The sequence below is a fragment of the Taudactylus pleione genome, unplaced genomic scaffold (assembly GCF_031769625.1).
Source record: "Taudactylus pleione unplaced genomic scaffold, aTauple2 ptg000518l, whole genome shotgun sequence".
In the NCBI taxonomy this organism is placed as follows: domain Eukaryota; kingdom Metazoa; phylum Chordata; class Amphibia; order Anura; family Myobatrachidae; genus Taudactylus; species Taudactylus pleione.
In genome coordinates this window covers 7,828,810-7,849,458 of record NW_028284920.1, presented here as the reverse complement: position 1 = coordinate 7,849,458, position 20,649 = coordinate 7,828,810, and the positions used below count along the sequence as shown (strand labels likewise).

Here is a 20,649-nt window from a genome sequence, read left to right as displayed (position 1 = left end):
CAGTAAGGCTTCTAATTACTTTAAAATTACTTGCTCATTGTCAGGGGTTTTTTGCTCGTTGCCAGGGGTTTCATGCTCGTTGCCAGGGGATTTCATGCTCTTTGCCAGGAGGTTTCATGCTCGTTCCCAGGGGGATTCATGCTCGTTGCTATGGGGTTTATGCTCGCTGTCAGGGGTTACATGCTCGTTGCCATGGGGTTTCATGCTCGTCGCCATGGGGTTTCATGCTCATTGCTATGGGGTTTATGCTCGTTGCTATGGGGTTTATGCTCATTGCCAGGGGTTACATGCTCGTTTCCATGGGGTTTATGCTCGTTGCCATGGGGTTTATGCTCATTGCCAGGGGGTTTCATGGGAGAACATGCAGCTTTCAGCATCTTCTCCCGGCACTTGCGCTGGCCTAACAGACACTAGAGGTCCAGTAGGACCTCTAGTGCCTGTCTCCTCCTCGACGGCGACCATTTTTGGATGGCCAATTTCAGCAGAGCCCATGCGGATGGGCTAGTCCGCATGGAATCTGCTGAAAATGACCATCCAAAAATGGCCGCCGCCAAGGAGGAGACAGACACTAGAGGACCAGTAAGGACCTCTAGCATTTTTGGATGGCCGTTTTCTGACTCTGCAGCCCTCAAGCCACTGTGAGTCATCCTTTTTTCACCCCCTGCATTCCGGCACCCGGTGCACCTGCACCTCTAGCCCCCCCCTAGTTGCGGCCCTGCCAATATTACAATGTGGGAATACACTGTTCATATTGCAGCAGTAACCATAAATTATCAGCAGGTGGCAGTGAAAGGTAAATTTGTTAGAACAATAAAGGTTATATTGTGTAGAGTAAAATTATCAAGACAATTAGCCTCTGTAGAAACTAATGGTTATGGTATAAAATTCATAAATCATGTTTACTATCAATCTATTATCAAGAAGCAGGGAAATAAATATCTTCATATCTCTCGTATCCTTTATCTGCACTTATTTTCTACAACTTCATCTCATCACTCATACAGTAATTGTGAGTCTGTATTAAAGTTTTTGCCATATTGTATGTTACAGAATACAGTGGTGCTTACTGCAGCATCCACTCGTTTCTTGAAGATCTACCGCAGTGCTCCATGTGTGGGGCCCTTTGAACACTACCCTTAGGGTAATGCTAGTATCTTGTAGCTTGTTTTATCCATCTTTAAATCTCCATTATGTCTATGTACAGTACAGGATTCCGGCGCTGAGGAACCCGGTGGTAATAATCCAGACGCTGGCATCCCGACAGGGTCACAATACTGACACTTGTCGGCAGGGCCGTAGCTAGGAAAGTGCGGCCGGTGCCATCGCACAGGGCACCACAGGTCAGGGGGTGCTGTTTGGGCCTGTCAAATTTCTGTTTATTATCATTCTTTGTTGTAGCTTCCTCTTATTTCATCCTCAGCATCTCCTGGCCTCCCCTATATCTTCCCTGGCCCTTCCCCATGAAGCCATGGCCCTTTTTTGGGTGCATTATGTCCCTTTGTAAAATGAGGGGGGCGCCAATGCTCTTTCTGGCACAGGGCACCAAAAAGTCCACTTACGGCTCTGCTTGTCGGTCAGTATTCTAACCCTCCCCCTCTCCCCTACCCTAACCCTCCCTCCCCGGAATCTGACCCTAACCTCCCTCCACTAATGGCTAAACCTAACCCTCCCCCCTTAGTGCCTAACGCTAATCCTCCCCCTAGTGCCTAACCCTAATGCTAACTCTCCCCCCAACCCCGCTACTTACTATGGGATTCCGGCGGTCAGGATTCCAGCGCCGGTATTCTGAGCACCGGAATCCCCGAGGATGCATCCCGTACAGTACACTGTTATCACCACATATAAAAGGGCAAAATAGAATAAAATAAAACAACACCCACCTTGGTTCAATGAAATTGTGCATTTTATCCAAGACATGAATTTAATTTAAATTAAAAAAAAGGTCAATTACGTCTACTGTGCGGTTCCTTAAAAGAAAAAATCACTTTTATTAATATTACAAATTTAGCAGCAAACAATGAGTTTTCAAATATAGATGTACATGGGGTATATCAGCCAAGGGAGACATCAAAATAATAATAAATTAAGCATTTATGGAACAGGGTGTAAAGGGGGATTTTCCTTAATATTGAAATATAAAATATTATTTATGGTGACAGGTGCACCTTAATTGGCAAAGTTGATCAATGTTGCTTGAACTGCTAATTAAGCCCTGGTGCCCAATGATGTAAATGTACCTACGTTGAACTAGTGATTTTAATGCTAGTGCAGCAGTTGTAAACAGGTCTAAAATTCGGAAATGGAACGTAAATGTTACTTGCGTTAGTGAGTGGTTTTCAGCTAGAGTCATGCATTTAAATATTGTGAGGGTAAAAGAGACCTCCAGAATGCAAGTAATAAAACAACCGAATAACAAACACAGGACCTGATTCAGAGGCGCTCGCAAAAAGCGAGCGTTCGCTCTGAATCAGGGCAGGCGCTTGGTTTTTAAGTTGCGGCCTCTTGGCTGCTCGCATAGCTGTGGGTTACCACCCACAGCTTATGCGAGCGGCCATGATGATGGTCGCGATGGTCAAGACCATCGCGACCATCGGGCTTGCGACGAGACACTTTTGGTAGGGTCTCGTGGCCGCAAGCCGCATAGAGCTTTCGGCTCTAACAGAGCCGGAAGCCCTCTCACTGACAGCACTGGTGATGTCAGTGAGGCCGCCCACAAATGGCAGGCGTTCGCGTGGGAACGCCTCCATTTGTGAAGCCACCCCCTGGCCACGCCTACAAAAGGGGTCGAGCTGTCGATCAATATCGACAGTCGCCCCTTTTGTAGTGAGTCCCGGAGCAAACGCGTTTTGCACTCGCTCTGGGGCTCGCACATGCGCAGTGCGCACGCCGCGCATGCGCACTGGCCCACCATCGATCCGGTTGCGAGCGTACAGCAATTGCAACCGGGTCTAAATCAGGCCCACAGTTCCATTTAAAACATGCAATTTCATTGCTGTTTGAAATTGCATTATTAAATGCAAACTAGATGCCATTGGGTACCTGGCCTAAATTAGTGAGTGATACAGGCAGCCATAACCTAAAGTAGCAGTTCTTAAGCTCTATTTAGCTATGTATGATTACTTATGCTTACACAGAGAATGATGCAAAATGCTACTCTGGGCCTGATTCAGAGTTGTACGCTATGCTGATGTTTTCGCAGTTGAGCGATAATCGGCAATCTGCGCATGCATCTAAGTCACATGGTGCATGCGTCAAGGTACATTACTACAGTTGCTTGCAGTGATTATTTACTCGCAGTCTGGTTTACTGTCAGGGAGTGTTTGGGGAAGGTAAAAGTGAGTGGCGACAAAGAATGCAGGCGTGTCGGTACTGTTTTGGGGGTGTCAAGTCCTGTATGAAAAATATATGGCTCCAGCATCACATGTCCCACAGCCATTCTGCGCGACCATAGGGTTACTCAGGACTGCGACAACAATCAAATGATTTGCATCCGATGCTGCGTCTTTACGCAGATGCTTGGATTTACAAAGCCGCAGGTGGGCGTCTCAATACATCTTCTAGGCAGCTATGACATTGGGATGTAGTTATGAGACCGGTGGCCGTGATGCCGCCGCTCTAAATCTCGACGGGGGAAGTCCAACAAGGGACTTAAGATAGGTGTCGAAATACCGATGCTTCTCTTAATCCCGACGCTGGGATCCAGAAGGATGCATGCAAAACGAGGTAAATTCGGGACGCCCTTAGCTGTTAGCTGCGGGTTTGAGGGGAGTGTTAGGTTTAGGTAGCAGATCGGGGTTAGTGTTAGGTTTTGGGGTGGGAGGTTTGGGTTAGGCACCACTAGGGGGGGAGGGTTAAGGTTAGGCACCACTGGGGGGGTTAGGGTTATGCACTAGTGGGGGAGGGTTAGGTTTAGGCATGAAGGGGGGGACTTAGGTTTAGGCATTACCGGGGAGGGTTATAGGGTTAGGGTGCTAGGTGGGGGGGGTTAGGGTTAGGCTACAAGAAGGGAGAGTTAGGGGTAGAAGGGGGGACGGTAAGTATACTTACCCAACTCCTGTCGGGATACCAACCATCGGGATGCCGCTGTCGGTATTTTGACAGTAGGCACCCTGACAGCCGGCATTACATACCAATTCCGTGACATTTGCATATCTGTGCATCACAGCTGCATACACATAACCAGCAGCGCTGGCATTAGCGCACAACTCTGAATCCTATGTCATTAGCAATTATGAGATAAACAAGGTCACACATGTGCACAACTGCAGAGACTCATTCAGCCGACTGGTGACTCAACTCTAACCGCAGTGGGTAATATATTTTTTTTAAATGCAGACAATAAGAAAAACATCAACATCGGGGGTAATATTGATAAATAAACAATAAATATGCCAAATGCTTCAATATAACAAGCTTACATATGAAACTATAGGTTTGAATATTTCTAGCAGTTTATCATGGGGATAAAAAAAAAGAAAAAAATCACATATCACTATTCTGAAAAATAAATCATTTACTCAGCTGTAATGGAGTGGTAAGAATTAAATTCCGTCACTGGGCCAGTGGCTGCAGTTGTGTGCATGCATGCACTGCTTTGTTGGCTCATGAGCAGTGAATTTTTGTTTTTAGTTTAAAAAAAGTTTAAAATAGATTCAAATTTTCAAAAAAAAATGAAAATAGTAATGCCTTAAAATGGTAATTGGCCATTTTTGTGAGTGGTTTAGGGAAGTATTCAGGGGTGTTTTATGTTACAATTATGTTATACATATATGATACACTTATCATGGTCAGTAAACACCTTTTTTACCCCATCTACAGGCACTGCAGGTAGTGCAGGTATTACCACTTACTGGGAAATTAGTGCCTTTTTTTAGCATTAACTTGAAGGCTTCAACCATGCAGGTGATAAAATTCTTATAAGAACACCACAGCATACAAAGTAAACCACAAGAAAAAAAAAAAAAAAAAACCCACAAATGCTGTACCTATGTTTATAACATTTGCTGCACTCTGTTGCTTTTTCTGTTTCTTTGTATCTATTTCTTGCTTTTTATATTTGATAGGCAGGGAAACCATACATTACATTTTATCAAAATACACTAAGGCAGTGCCCCACCTTTTTTGGGACATCTGTGTCAGCACACCTTCTTATCTGTCAGATATGTGTCCACTCTGGCTGGTTGTATTGAAAATCTGGTAATGTAAGGGAGCAAATGACAATCAACTATTTGCTCGCAAACACTGGAAAACAAGACTAAAATGGTCGTTCAGACAAAATGGTTAAATCAAATTAATTAAACCAATTTGAACAATTGTTTTTGTCCGTTTTACAGTGTTTAAGACCATATGGTCGATTTGCTCCCATATATTACCAGGTTTTCATTCCAACCATCCAGATTAGACAGATATCTGACAGATAATTGCATGGTGTATGCCCAGCATAACTAATCAGCTTCCAATTTACGTTTTGCAGGCTGTTTAAAAAATGACAGTTAGGAGCTGATTGGTTGGTAATTTATTTTTTACACTATTATCTCTCTCCCAGCTTTGATAAATACCCCCTTAAGTGATAATGAATAGACCCTTAAAACAAATAAATGAATGTCCAATTAAAAAATTGTGAACACATAACCTTAACAGCCTATTTTCCACTTGTTTTAAAAGTTCTCCACTTTAAATCATACTGTACATTCTTGAGATACATCATGACACATAACTATCTCCTTAGCAGTTTATACAGAAGATACTGCATTGTATTAAAAATATTGACAGTGAAGTCCTTGTACTACATATCATACCTGTAAAGATACTGCTGACTGCTGGTAAGTCACAGTACTGGCCCCTTCTGGCATTATATGGATATTCCTCCCCGCTAACTGGTAAATCTAACGTCCCACCAGATATATAATGTTTTCTTCCACAGGCTGCAGCATCATGTGCTACAGCAAAGGAGCCTATTGCTAAAAGAGCTGCAAAGATTCATTTATTTGACCCTGATCTTATATCTTTCTGTAATATGCAAGTACTCTGCAACAATGACAAACCTGCTTTGTTCACAGATGTGAGTTGCATCCATTATCATTAAGATGGTGATAACAATTTTTTTGTGTTGGAACAGAATGAATCCTCGTTGCTTTTTTTTTTTTTAATTCACTTGAACTGAATAGATAGTTGCGTATAGAATGGGTATTTCACCCTTTGTAGGTCACAACACAATTTGTTCTAGACAATCTATAGATAAATATAGATACAGCAAGCTCTTAAACAATTTACACAGATGTTTGTGATATTGACCCATGCAGAGTTAGAACAATAGGACAAGGATAGCCTACTCCCTGGGTGGGGACTGCGCTGAAAGTAGTTGACTCAAACACTGCTTTACCATTTTCCACTGAAACGCGTGCAGTTGTCTCTCTATTTACGCAGTAGATGGTATCGTCCAGCACAGCGCATCTGAAAGGAACTTTGCTTCCTGGAAAAGTTGTTGTATATTCACTCCAAACCTTGGAAGTGATATTGTATTTGAAAATATTTACGGTGGAATCCTTGTATATGTCAAATCTATAAAGGATGCTGCCAACTGCTACCATGTCACAAGAACGGCCCTTGCTGGCATTAAATGGACATTCTTCCCACTGGTCACGACTGGGTTTATACTTTAATAGCCGATAAAATAAATGTCCTCCTGAGACATAAATTTCTCCTCCACAGGCTGCAGCTTCATGTGCTACAGCAAATGTGCCTTTTGGAAGGGGAGCTGCAAAGGTCCATTTGTTTGACCTTGGCTCATATCTCTCCATTGTATGCAAGCATTCTCCTCCGATGGCATAAAGGTAGCCATCAAGTGGGATGAGCTTCAGCTGGGACCTTGCTTGTATCATTGGTGAGAGTTGGGTCCAGATATCGGTTAGAGGATTATAACAAAATAATTTATTGGAGCATACTGAGCTTCCATTGGTCTTCTGGATGCCTCCTGCAATGAACAGGTAGTTGTACATAGAACATATGCTACACCCTTTAAGACAGGCTTCCTCTGGGATACTGGTCATTCTTTTCCATTGGTTTGTGTCCATATCTAATGAGTAAAGTTGAGCCTTGCATTGAGCTTGATCTGCCTCCACTGAGCATCTGATATTAGTATTTAAGTCAAATATACTCTTCGTTTCAACTATACAAAGAGACAATTTTCCCCTCATTCTTAGTTGAAGAATCCTCTCTCTCTCCAAGCCGGTTAAATGACCATAAATGGCAGAGTTCTTTAGCACATTAAGGTAATTGTCACTTATTACTGTGTAAACTGATTTAAGAAGTTCAGGGACACGGTTCTTTCTTGCTAACTTTAACAATTGTAGGCAGTTTCCTAATGTTAGCTGAAACCTCTTTGATTCGTCTATATACTGAAGACCCTTTGGAATGCATATAAAAGTTCCCCTTGCTACTTCTTCAACTGGCCCATTCTCCAAAGCATGCAGTTGTGATGAGTAATATTCTGTGAGCAAGCATAACATGCTTTGTGCTTTGTGTCTCAGTGTGGGTGCCTGACGCGATGACCCTGAATGGATGTTGTCACAGCTCTTAGTCATTGAGGGCATTTTCATTTTAGACGCAGAAACAGACTGGTAATTTGGTAAAAGTAGCTCTGGGTTCTCAGCAATAGTGGACATAATATTTTTCTGGGAAATTAAAAAGTTATCTGCCTTTACTGCACACACTGGTTTTATATTATCAAATGGTAATGACTTATCATTTTCCTGCTTATGACTAGGAATAGAACAGGTAAAGTCATTATGCTGGTCTTGTCCAAAACATGTAATGTTGGAACCTAAACACATCTCATCAAGATTATTACTCTGTTCTGCATTTTCAGTCGGTGGCAACAAGTTGTCGAATGTTTGTTCTACACCACCTACACTAAGACGTCCTGTGAAGATATTTGATTCCTCATTTAATATTACAGCATTTTGTTTTTGTTCAGTTTTATGTGTGTCCATCATAACCGGTGAAGGAGCATTGTTATCATTGCGGAAATATGGTTGGCCCCAACTGGTAATTTCTTTAATAGGCAATGTGGTGTTCTGAAATAAGGCTGACAAGGTATTAGTAATGCTTGGCCTTCGGTCTTTACCATAGTTTTCTTCTAGCTTATATATCTTGGAAGAATTACCAACACTGTTGGTATCTGGACGTTTGTGATTGTTGCTAAAACATCCATTAGTGATGCCTGTATAATATTCCTTTGTACTGGTATTCTGGTATTCAGCTTCATGTTTGTGCCAGGTATGGAATGCCTTTTTATCCTCTGTATTACTTGCTGATTTAATACATGAAACAAACTCAGTCATTTTTGAATTGAATGTATCAAGACTGGAAGGTTCACGCAGAGAATGTTCAACTGTTCTTGCCAGGTATTTAGGTTCATTATGTGTGGTATTACATGAAGGATTCATCGATGAACTTTTCACATCAGCATCAAGTTCTTTAAATGTTCTTTCAAAACTGATATTTTCAAATAGATCTTTAGACATCTTTTTATTTTTTGAAACCAAAGCGCTGTCTTCTGGATAGTCCTGACATTGCCTTTTCTCTCTAAAAGGACTATCTGAATTTCCAGATGCATGAACATCCAATGGGTACATCAGGTCAATGTATTCTGTAGAATTATATACTGTGGTAGTACTCCATTTTAGTACATTGCTGTTATTATGATGACAAAATGTGCTGTTTGTGTTGCTTCCAACCATACATTTTAATGCAACACACTTAGATGAGTGAAACAGTTTGTTTTGGTTTTGAGAACGGTTGTCAATCTGACCATCTGCTGGAGTGGTCTCTTCTTTGTACTTTTCATTATGACTTTCATGGAAGACCTTCGCCGATGGAAAGAACATTGTGTTTGCAGCGTCAATATTTTCTTTTTCAGTCATGTGCTGTTCTACTACATGTACAGAGCATAGCATGGAGCTTCTATTGGACGCTTCTAGTTTTTCATGTGCTTCTTTTATTTTTCCATCACAAAAAAGGATTTCATTCATCATATCTGATTGGCTTGTGCATGCAATATTAGCATCCAGTTTATGACGGAATGGGTCATGTTGTGGGAATTCTTTACAACATTCATTTGTTAATATGACATCTTCATTTGCTGTGGATAAACTTGCGGTTGTCTGATTCACATCTGAAGCTCCAGCCGCATTTTCAAGGCCACTTTTTATTATGAGTTTTGGATCTTTGCCAGAAAACTGACTATAAATAGGCATGCATATATTGGTAATTATATTCTCCTCTGATTTGGAGAGACATGGGACACATATGATTTTATGTTCGTCTCTTTCATCATTAGATCTCCTAATATTGTCTTGCACATTTTCCACCATAGCTGAGCTCCATACATTGTATTTATTCTCCACTGAGTATTTTGAGTGCGTCACCATATTTACTTTTGAATCACAATTTAAAACTTTTTCATAAGTGTTCATATGATATGTATCTCCAGGCAAACTCATGCTTACAGTTCTGTGCTGTAAAAACCTCCCAGAGACTGTGTTGCCATGACCGATAAGCTCTTGTTGACACCCCAGAGACTCCCCATTCATATCCTCACCATTGCCTGAACTTGTTTCAAAACTGCTCTCCAGCACCTGAACGCTTTCAGGACTTTCAAAATATGGAACATCACAGCTGTGTGTGAAGCAGCTAGAGGACACACGTTTCTGTGCCTCATTTGTGTTAAGGTCCACAAAAGCTGGTGATAGGGCTAGGATATTCACTTCTGCCTCTCCTGATTTCAGCAAAGAACATTGAGGCTCATCCACAGTACTAGGTTTGCGGGAAACTGGAGTTAGGATTCCTAACTTTCCGTTGTCAGGAGAAAAGTCACCATAAATGTTTAATGACATCTGTTTCCTATTTTCATGGACATAATCATTAACTTGAGAATTACATGATGTATCTAGAGCACATTGTGAGATTCCAGGTAGCTGATAGTCATATGGCAAATGTATCAAGTTTATTTCATCCCCATCACTGACCTGTGGTACATTTGCAGTCTCTCCTGGTACTTCATCAGGCACTCTAGGATCATTCTTTGGGGAGTTTTGATTCCTCTGTAAGTCTGTCTCATCATCCACTGCTTTATCCGCCTTGCTGTCATGTAAAATAAACCATTTGATGGCTACAGCCATGGCAGCCGCCAGAGCGAATGCCCCCAGGGCATGAAGAACAGCTGGGATATCCTGACTTGCTACAGAGTCTTTTCCATCCATTGTTGTAGGTATCGGTACCACAGGCTCGTGCAGATTGCAGACAATGAGCGATGCAATATCAGTGTATTAAAAAGATGATTGGTTTTATCTGCTAGATTCCAGTGAATACAGGAGCCCAGTGCTGTAGCTTCTTGTCGCTTGTAGTGCATCTCTGTCAATGTATTGCACAGTGATCCTCTCCTGTTATTTCTTTTCTGGCAGCACCTACTGGTAATGTGATCAAGGCAGAAGATTGTACTTAAGGTAGATCTCTATTATATCTCCCAGTGATAAAAGTAACATACTTAAAGTTTTCAGGCAAATGACCGAAGTTGTATATTATTATTATTATTATTATTATTATTATTATTATTATTATTATTATTATGCAGTAAAATAAATATTCTACAATAGTGAGCTCTATTTCTCATCATTTCACAGCCTGTTCCTTATACAATCATATTCTATTGAAGACTGCAGTTTTCCACAAAAGAAGCATCTAAGTAAGGTTCTATTGTGACAGTCTGTGATAAATACACAAACATATATATGGTTCATTATATTAAAATATTCTTGTGATGTGTCTCATGCATACATACCAGTACCGTGCATTCCCCTCTGTATAACTGGGACCGACTGAAAATTTTGACCCATTAAAATGTATTTTTAGAATTGATGTACCCCTTTTTGTACAGCATCAAACTGTTTTTTTTTAATAGTACTTCAATATCACAGATGATGTCCTTTTTCCCTGTAACAATGCAATAATTTGTTCCGCTTTCTGGCAATTACTATATTTTTCCTGTATTGTAACTAGAACTTCTCAGCTACTTTTCATCATAATAGGAACCTTGTATCAAGTTTGAACATACTTCTGCGCTAAAAGGCTAAGCTGAGGACTATAGTGTCATGGGTAGAGATCAATATTCTTCCTGCGCGGCTCAGACCATGACGTAGACCATGTGATTCAGGGGTCTCTTCATGAATTTTTGCCAAATCTTTCACCAAATTCTCAGTTTTTTACTTATTTAAAATAGAAATTTAAAAAGAATTTTGTTCAATTCTAAAACCGACCCTTAAATCTGTACCAGCCATATTTTGACATTTGCAATGTATTAAAAGTATGACAGTAGTGAATTTCTGAAGGAAACTGAATTTTCCTATGGTTTCACAACACAGGAAAACATTAAGGCGACTATTTATGAAATTAACAATATCCTTATCTCCAGCTTTTTAGCTGGAGAAATCACTAAATTTAGCTTTTCTTATTTAACATATTAAAAATAGTGGAAAAATGTAAATTTTTTTCTGACTTCTCATTTAGCTTCGCACTATAGGCCATCTCCGTAGCTCGCAAAGGGTTTTGCCTTTATAATACTTTGTTCAGATCATAACGCCATCTATAGATAGTGCTATGTACACTTACATGCTGCCCAATCAGGAGAAAAATCAGTGAAGTAACAGAGCTCTTCCTGTTTTCTCCCACTTTGCATTGGTCCCTGGGGTCCTCCTCATTCACTGACATCTGTGACGCCTGTTCTGAGCACGTGCAGGTCGGCATATGCGCACTTGTCTATGGAAATGTGTGACAAATGTGAATAACAATTTGCGGAGGGGATCTCCTGCCATTGTTAATTTTCACCAAGCGCAGTATTTTTCTATATGTTCGTCTCAGCAGGTTGGAGTTGGTAAATATTGTGCTAAGACTTTGCAGAAAACTGCAAAAACTGCTGATTTAGAGAAATGTCATAAATAGACCTCTTAGATACAAAGCAAATATGAAAGTAGATTAAACTCAGACTACAGTATATACAGTATATTTGAGAAGTACAATGTGATTTGACCAATGTGCTCACTGAAAGCATCATGCAGCACTAGATACAGGCCCGGCGACAGGGGGAGACAAAGGGGACACATGTACCGGGCCCCGAGCGAGATTGAGAGGGAATCTCAGGAGTCCAGTTCATGTGTCCCTCTTGCTTCTTCCGTATTCAGCAGGGCACAGAGACAGCAGAGAAGAAGGCCGACTGCTGGCATCCTGGAACAATAAAGTTTTATTTTGACCCGAAGCAGCACGTGTGACGTCATGACGTCACGCCGCTGTGTCAGGAAGGAGCCGGATCCGAGCCGCCAGGGAAGGGAACAGGAGCAGGCTGCAGGTAAGTGGTGCTTGAGCATTGGTTGTGGGGAGACACGGTTCGGGAAGCGGGAGATGAATTGGTAGGCGGGATGGAGAGGAAAGCACAGGGCTGGGGCTGTGAGACACCGGCTGGGGCTGGGGTTGTGAGACACAGACAATAGGTCTGTGAGACACAGACACTGGAGCTCTGACACAGGTACTGGGGCTGCGAGGCTGGATCTGTTAGACACAGGGGCTGGGAGGCACTTGGGCTGGGAGGCACAGGGGCTGGGGCTGGGAGGCACAGGGGCTGGGGCTGGGAGGCAGAGCGGCTGGGGCTGGGAGGCACAGGGTCTGGGTGGCCAACCTGCATGTACTGTACCTACTGAAAGGTGACGAGGGGAGCCAAAAAGATGAGTGTGCCAGGCCCCGAGATTTTTGTTGCCGGCCCTGACTAAGTATACAGGCCTGATTCTGAGGCGCATGCATTTTAAATGTGAATGGACTGCAAGAAGAATACTATGCAACGTCCTAATGCGTACACATTTGTGTAAATCCCTCCCCCCACACAGACTCTTTTTTGCATACACGAGAGCAGAGGGGGGATTTATCAAAGCTGTAATTGTTTAAACACAGCCTGCAAAATATAAATTGGAAGCTGATTGGTTAGTATTTTATCTCTCACAATTTTATCTTTCTCCCAGCTTTGATAAATACTCCCTTTGCTCTGGTATTGTAAAATACTTATATGTACCTAAACACTGGTTGGGAGCACCATCTTAGTGATGTTTTTGTGGTCACATCGTCTTTGAAAGTTATTAATTTTCTGCTCTGTTTTTTCTTATGAGCCTTTGTAGCTGTGTTTATAATTTAGAGCGTTATTACAATTTATTTGGAAAACTCAGTCTACCTTAACAGAAGCAAATTCCTATTCAGATGCACGTAGTCAGGTGTATCATTACAGGAGTCACAGGTGTGTCATGTTACCATTGTTTATCTCTCAGGTGCAAGGCCCAAGGGAAAGAGATGCTGTCAATATGCAGACTGTATTCAGCCATTTTAGATAATGATTGCTTATACTTATACAGAATAGCATGTTTTCCTATACGGTGTATGGTGTCATGCCTTATGTAATGCAGTACAGTTCTTTTTCCCACCCACATTCGTCTTCCTGTGAAGAGTGATCACCCTGTCAACTTTATTTAAAAAGGACACAAAGGTAGACAGGTTACTATACTGCAAACATCAACCCTAGTGCTGTAGTAATTCTTTGTGTTCTTAAGAATTTCTGTTATATGCTTAATAAGTAACAGACTTGTGCAGAGAAATTCCTAATGACTGCTTTGTTCATAGTAGCATAGCTAATGGCCCCTGAGCCCATAGACAATATGAGCAGACAACCCTGCTTCCGTAATCTTACCTCTAACTAAACCCACCACACAGAAACACAGCTAGACATCACACCTTCTTCAGCTACAGTGCTATCAACCATGCTGCCTTCCCTGACCCACATAGAATATAGGAACACCACAACGCTGGAAAATGGCCTCCACGGCCATTTTCCCGAAGTTTGCGCATGTGCAGTAGGAAATCACCGGGAAAATGACTGCCACTCTATTTTCCCGGTGATCTGCGCATGTGCAGTAGACTCCGGGCACACTCTAGTGCCCGGAGTCTACCGCTGCTGTCAGTTCACTGACAGCAGTCAGAGAGAGGAGGGGCCCTTATGGTGAGTGAACACAGGTCTCCTCCTCTCTTAATATCCCCCTGGCTGGACCCCAGTGCTCATGGGTTCATGTTCCAGTTGGCAATCCTAACTACTTTATGAATTATTAAATTTTATACTATCTATTGAGATGTGCCTGTACTGGAGAGACACTGTCCTGAATCTAGTACATAGTAAATATCAATGCTAGTGATCTTGCTCAATAGATACTTTGAAGCTGGGGTACAAAGAAGGATGTGCGTAGAAAGTAGCGTAAACTATCTTGCCAAATAGGTGCAGCCACACCCCCAACATGGTATTGCCATGTCCCTTCTTCATATGAGAATACAGAAATAAAAGTCCTAAAATGGTGTGGCCATGGACGTGCAGAGCCGTATTAACAGGAGGGGTGTGGCAGGGGGCCCCCTACACACCGGGTCTGTCTACAGAGAGCAGGTGCCCAGTTCCTGGATGGTCACAGGGATGCAGTGCCGCTGCTTCTGGATGCATTAAGCATACAGAGCAGCTCCCGAGTCCCTTAATTGTTACATCACCTCCGCAACGGTTAAGGTACTTGGAAGCCACTCTGTAAGCACTATGCATTCAGGAGCAGCTTGGCAGCCCAGTATAGATGCCGGGAAATCATCAGGAGCCCACCACAAAAGGTAAGTATTGGGAGCTCTGAGTGGCATACTGTGGGGCATTTTAATACTGTAGAGGGTGCTGGGGGTATAATATTAATACTGTGAGCATTGTGCGGCACAGTGCTGTGGGGGCACTGTGGGAATAATATTACTGGGGTCACTGGAATCTCCAAAATTCTGCACTTTTTCAAACTTGGACCCTTTAACATTTGGCCCCTAGTGTTAGAAACTAGAGGGTGAGATTTATCAAACTTTCTAAAATGAAATAGTGGAGCTGTTGCCATAGCAACTAATTATATTCTAGCAATCATGCATCTATTACAGGCTAGAAAATGATAGCTAGACCCTTGGCAAATCTCCCCTGTCCTGATAAGTCAGTGGGTACTTTCATTCTAAAATCCCATTCATCTCTTTTATAGTCCATCCATCTAAATTCACTGGCAAGTAAAAATATGCAGTTAAGCAATTTGCAATATATTTTTTACATAAAAATAAAATACAACAAATGTTTATGATCTTCCAAACCTATTGATTTTATTTTAAAGGCATCTAGGGGTTGTTTTAGACTTGTGCAAAAATACCCACAAATTTGCTGATAATAATGAATCAACAATGATGGCAGCAGCTAGGAAGGAGACATTTGTTTGTTCTTTTTTTTGTTCTTAGTGTAGAATTAGATCTTCAACCATTTATTCTTCAAACAAGATTTCAATCTACTGATGTAGCTGTAAATAAAGTTTCCATTGTTATTGTCAATTATTTTACATGCCTTGTTGTTTTTCTAGCAGTATACATGAGTCTCAGTATATATTTGATATACCCTGACATAAGAGTGTAATAACATTATTCAGTATTCGCCTTGTTGTCTTTATAGCATCATATAAATATTAGCATATATTTGATATATCCTGACATAAGAGTGTAATAACAGTATTCACTATTTGCCTTGTTGTTTTTCTAGCAGTATACATGAGTCTCAGTATATATTTGATATACACTGACATAAGAGTGTAATAACATTATTCAGTATTCGCCTTGTTGTCTTTATAGCATTATATAAATCTTAGCATATATTTGATATATCCTGACATGAGTGTAATAACAGTATTCAGTATTCGCCTTGTTGTTTTTATAGCAGTATACATGAGTCTCAGCATATATTTGATATATCCTGACGTAAGAGTGTAATAACAGTATTCAGTATTCATTTTGAACGTCTTTTATGTGGTCATAATGTTGCTTTATGGTTATAATGACTAGTTTAGGAATTCCATGTCCATTTGTAGCACTTTGTATCTTTGACATCTAGGAGGTTTATGTTGTTCCACAGCAAGCAAGCTGAGCAGGAATCTGTTTCCCTCCTCATTATTAGTCAAATTCAGAATTATCAAAATCGGTAGTAGGTAGTGGTCACTTCTAAGGTTCATCTCACATTCTGGCTGAAAAAAACAAAAACAAAACAGAGGTGATCAATGGCAAAAATAAATAGTAAGATTATCATAAAGTAATTTTATAATATCCAAACATTGCCTCTGAAAGTGGACATTGCCTACAGTGCAGCGGTGGATTAAGATGATCCCTAAGCTGTATGTATTTCATGGGACCAACCCAACCAACACTCCCTCCTTTTCAGATATACCCCCTATTCTACCAAATATTCACAAAGGTCTCCTACCCTTCCTCCCCTTTTTACTTATGCCCTCAACTCTTATATTTACTGCTTTGGCCCCTACTGTCCCCTTCTCTCTTATGTTCCCGATATGCTACCTGTCTGATTTATGCATTCCACACTATCCCATTGTCTCTTATGTTCCCGATATGCTACCTGTCTGACTTATGCATTCCACACTATCCCAATGTCACATACGTCCCCTCCACCCACCCTTCCTCCCTTTGTCTCATATGCTACTCATCCTGTCTCTCCTTCATACTTGCCTACTCTCCAAGAACATCTGGGTACTTTTGGGGAGTCCCACAGATATGCAGAAGAGTAAGTCACACTCCCGCATCCCTACCAATTCTTAAATAGGCAGGATGGGGGTCATGATGATGCAATACTCAGTTGGTCTAATGTTGAGAAGCTCTTAGCCCCACCACACAGTGATCAGATGCATCTCTCCTCTGGGAACTCTCCTGGATGGGAGGATTTTAAAGTTGGCAGTATGCTCTCCTTGCCCCATATGTCCCACACATTCCCCTTTTCACTTATGCCACAACTCTCCATTTGTCACCAATGCCCCCACTCTTACCTTCTCGCTTTGGTCAGAACTTTCCTCTTCTCAAACATTCAACCTTTCTAGTTATATATCCTACTCTAACCCCTTGTAACATACAGTATGTATACCCACTATACTGCATATATATCACCCAAATTCTCTACCTCACTAATCTACAACCTCCCACAGTTGCATACCCACCCCCTCACCTAGGGAAGAAGTCTATGCAGAACGCTGGTGACTCCCACTGATAGCATCATCAGTGTTATGCATAGAATGCCCACATGGACTCCCCTGCTGATATTAATCTAGACTTTATAAACTAAAAAGCATGGGGCCCCCTATTGCTCTGTGCCCATATGGTCATCCCTCCTAATATAATCTGCCACTACTGTAGTGTTCAGTTTACATGCAAAAACAGGTGCAAATAGGGCTTGAAATAAGGGAGGACACTTGTCTGGGGGCTCAGCAGGTTGGGGTCCATGCTCAACTCAGGTCACCTCCCTGACCAGCATCTCTACAAAGCACAACCCTTGCGGCTCATACTGCACTCAGTCCCATCATGCTGAAAACTCAGTCGCACAGGGAGTAGGTGGTTCGGTGGTGCTGGGATTAGCAGTTGCTTCATGTGTGAGCTGGGGACTGGAACGGTAATGGTGATTGGAGCTCATTAGTGTCTGTGGTAAGGATATAACTACTTCGGTATTAGACTGTATAACGGGCCTGATTCATTACCGATTGCAACTGCGATTACACATTCAGATGGACGATTGTTGCGTTCTGCTCATACGTATGCATCGCAGTGCACGTGTGCGAAGGTCTCACTGCGATCACACTGCGATTGCAGACACTACGCAGACCCACTGTATAGTGCTTGACAGGAAGTGACTGTTTGGAGGTGGTGACGGAGGGGGGGTCGGCAAAATGCAAATGTGTCAGTGCGTTTGAACGCCGTTACAGGGGTGTGCATAAATTAGCCACTGCGATGGTATACGCAGCTTGAGCTCTCACTGCGTGCAACGAGGTTAGCAATTTCTGGGAAAGGTCTATTATGGATGTGAGTAAGGGGAAGTGGGCGTCCTTATGTTAGACTGCGATGGCATTGTGATTGCAAATATTAGCATATTCTCGCAGTGGGTCTACATGCGTAATCGCAGTTGCGATCCCTACTGAATCAGGCCCAATGTGCGGACCCTCTGCCTCACTAAGGTAAGAGTACTCTGTGGCGTGTGTAGGGTGCACACAGCCTTGTTGCTAGTGGGTGTATATAAATCGAAATAGAAAAAGGAGGGGGATTTAACCCCCTATTGTACCTCAGCACACTGAATAATACCTGCAACAATATATGAAGACTATATGGTCATAGAAATTCAGAGATATTAGTTGCATGCATTTGCAAATACATAGGAGGCTGCTGGGCCACGTTGCATGAAGGAGCCAGCATTAGTAGGGCATGCTGGTTCCAGTAGTGCTAGTTGGAGTTCCCAGGGGTGACTCCCAGGTAAGCTGGCTCTCAATTTGGATGCATTTATGTATGTGCCTTTATCATGAGGCCTTACATTTGACAAAATTATATATGTGCCTTTATCATGAGGCCTTATAATTGGTATATTTTACATTTGGGGTGAGCGTTTGGGCGTAGGGCCCCCGGGACTGGTCTGGCTGGGCCTCCTCAGGGCATCACCACTTAATACACATAGTTGCTTTTCACATCACCTTTTATGTTTGTTTATTATTCATGTATTTTTTCACATATATTTTAACCTCTCATTCCACACTTAATGATTACTCACACACAGCTACACTTTACACTGCACTGTCACTCTTTTTCCATTTTCGTGTGATGCCCTGGGGGGGTCCTGGGCTGGACGTTTTTTGGGGTGCACTGCGCCCCAGACGTGAACCCCTTAGTGTTAGGGACTGCTGGTAACAGAGAAGCCGTGACGTGGCCCAGCAGCCTCCCATGTATTTGCAAATGCATGCAACTAATATCTCTGAATTTCTATGACCATATAGTCTTCATATATTGTTGCAGGTATTATTCAGTGTGCTGAGGTACAATAGGGGGTTAAATCCCCCTCCTTTTTCTACTTAGTGTGACCCCTCCCTTTCATGCACCTGATTAGTACTGCTGGATTGATTGAGCAGCTGCCATTTTTGTTTGGGTGTATATAAATCTGCTAAAGAGGTGGGACTCTTTATTTGATTTACAGTATTAGATATAGAGAAATTAAATTTTTCTCCTAAATTTCCTCCTAAGAACTTATTGCCGCATATGAAAATTGCCATGACTGGCCTTTCTGTAACATTTAAGTTGCTAAAATCAAAATGTATAACAAACATATATATATATATATATATATATATATATGTATACTGTATATATATATATATATATATATATATACTGTATACATATATATATATATATATATATATATATATTGTCACAAGATCAGGCCAAGGGTTTCCATCTTTCCATCTCCTGGGGTAAATGGTAGCACTTCTCTTGCAGCAGCCGATTAATAGCATACTAGTCCATTGCCTTGGTACAAATATCCGCAGCTAGTTTTATTTCGCAACAAAACATAAAACTAAATCCTGACCTGTCCAGCACTAACTATACATAAATCTCCCTCTCTAAGGGTGGAAGGACCTAATGTCCAAAAACTCACAAAAAACTGCATTTAAATACAGCACTTACATAAAGCCATAGCAGTGTCTCTCATCAGGTCTGTCAGTCTGGTCCCCAAATAGTGTGAGACTTCCCACAACTTCCCCATCTGAAGATGGCATTGGTTCCCTCAGGCAAACTCCAAAAAACTGCCAAGTTTTCCGAGTTTACTGAATACTAATGAATGAGCCAGTTACTTGAAACATGCGGAAACTAGCATTTCCACATATGTAATGGACCCATTAGTGATAATGAATAGGCCCTTGGTACTTTTGTGTGTTTGAAGATTTACTTTTACATTGGTCAATATAAGCCTAGAAATGTGCTTCTTCCACAAAGTGTGATTGAAAGGGAAAAGATGCATGGAATTCTAACATCCCACTGTGGAGTGGAAACCTCCCCGTGCCTTTCCACACAGCAAGGTAATCCCACAAAACTGCAGCCTCTTCTGCTCTTCTGCCCTTTACCTCATTTCAATAATCTTGCTTTGGAAGTTAACATTGTTTTGCACTGTTTTGTGACTCGTTTTGCACCACTCTGGTGCGCCTACTGTATTTACCCTCTCTACAGATATAGATACATATATAATATTGGAGTAACATATAATGGATCTGCATATATAAGTGCTGTGATCTAGCAAATGGAGACATTAAATTGACCATATTTTTTATTAATATGCAATGAAACATATGATTATCTAATCATCATCACTATAGTCCTGGGTGATTTAGACAGAGGGACAGAAGCAACCGCAGTCATTGTAACTGTAACTAACCATATCACTTACATGATGGACGATCGGGTCACTCAGATTACGCAGCATTGCTCTTCTCAACCACTGGCACAGGCTTCTCGGCTGCGCTTTCAGCCAGCTACAGTGCATATATAAAACAGGTTATTTTAGCATCAGCAGTAAGTCCCTCATTAATTCCTATGGTAATAAGATCACAGCTATCACAAACATGACGTGTATTCCATGGAGCTTAGTGTGTAAAAGGAAGCTTTTCTTCCTGGCTTTTCATTATTGCTTCTACCTCAATCAATTATAAA

At 41.7% G+C, this 20,649-nt stretch overlaps 2 protein-coding genes across 4 annotated transcripts in view; both read right to left on the bottom strand.

The window, feature by feature from the left end:
* Positions 1-6,190: 6,190 nt before the first annotated feature.
* On the bottom strand, positions 6,191-10,262 carry LOC148501462 (uncharacterized). Its single transcript, XM_088450406.1, has one exon. It carries the CDS (start codon positions 10,260-10,262, stop codon positions 6,270-6,272), a length of 3,993 nt encoding a protein of 1,330 aa, XP_088306532.1. The 3' UTR covers positions 6,191-6,269.
* A 4,955-nt stretch (positions 10,263-15,217) lies between these two features.
* Positions 15,218-20,649, bottom strand: part of LOC148501461 (Y-box-binding protein 3-like) — a 28,792-nt gene continuing 23,360 nt past the window's right edge. Inside the window, exons 8-9 of one of the 3 annotated variants that reach the window (XM_088450490.1) lie at positions 20,375-20,471; positions 15,218-16,148 (exon numbers count right to left, since the gene is read on the bottom strand). In XM_088450490.1, coding sequence (XP_088306616.1) covers positions 20,412-20,471 — 60 coding nt within the window. In that variant the 3' untranslated portion in view covers positions 15,218-16,148; positions 20,375-20,411. The remainder of the gene's footprint in view (positions 16,149-20,374; positions 20,472-20,649) is intronic. The other 2 variants (XM_088450489.1, XM_088450491.1) reach the window with 2 other exon arrangements.

Bases quoted from the DNA above. Each gene is read 5' to 3' on its own strand.
- LOC148501462 (XM_088450406.1), bottom strand. From the start codon at position 10,262: ATGGATGGAAAAGACTCTGTAGCAAGTCAGGATATCCCAGCTGTTCTT.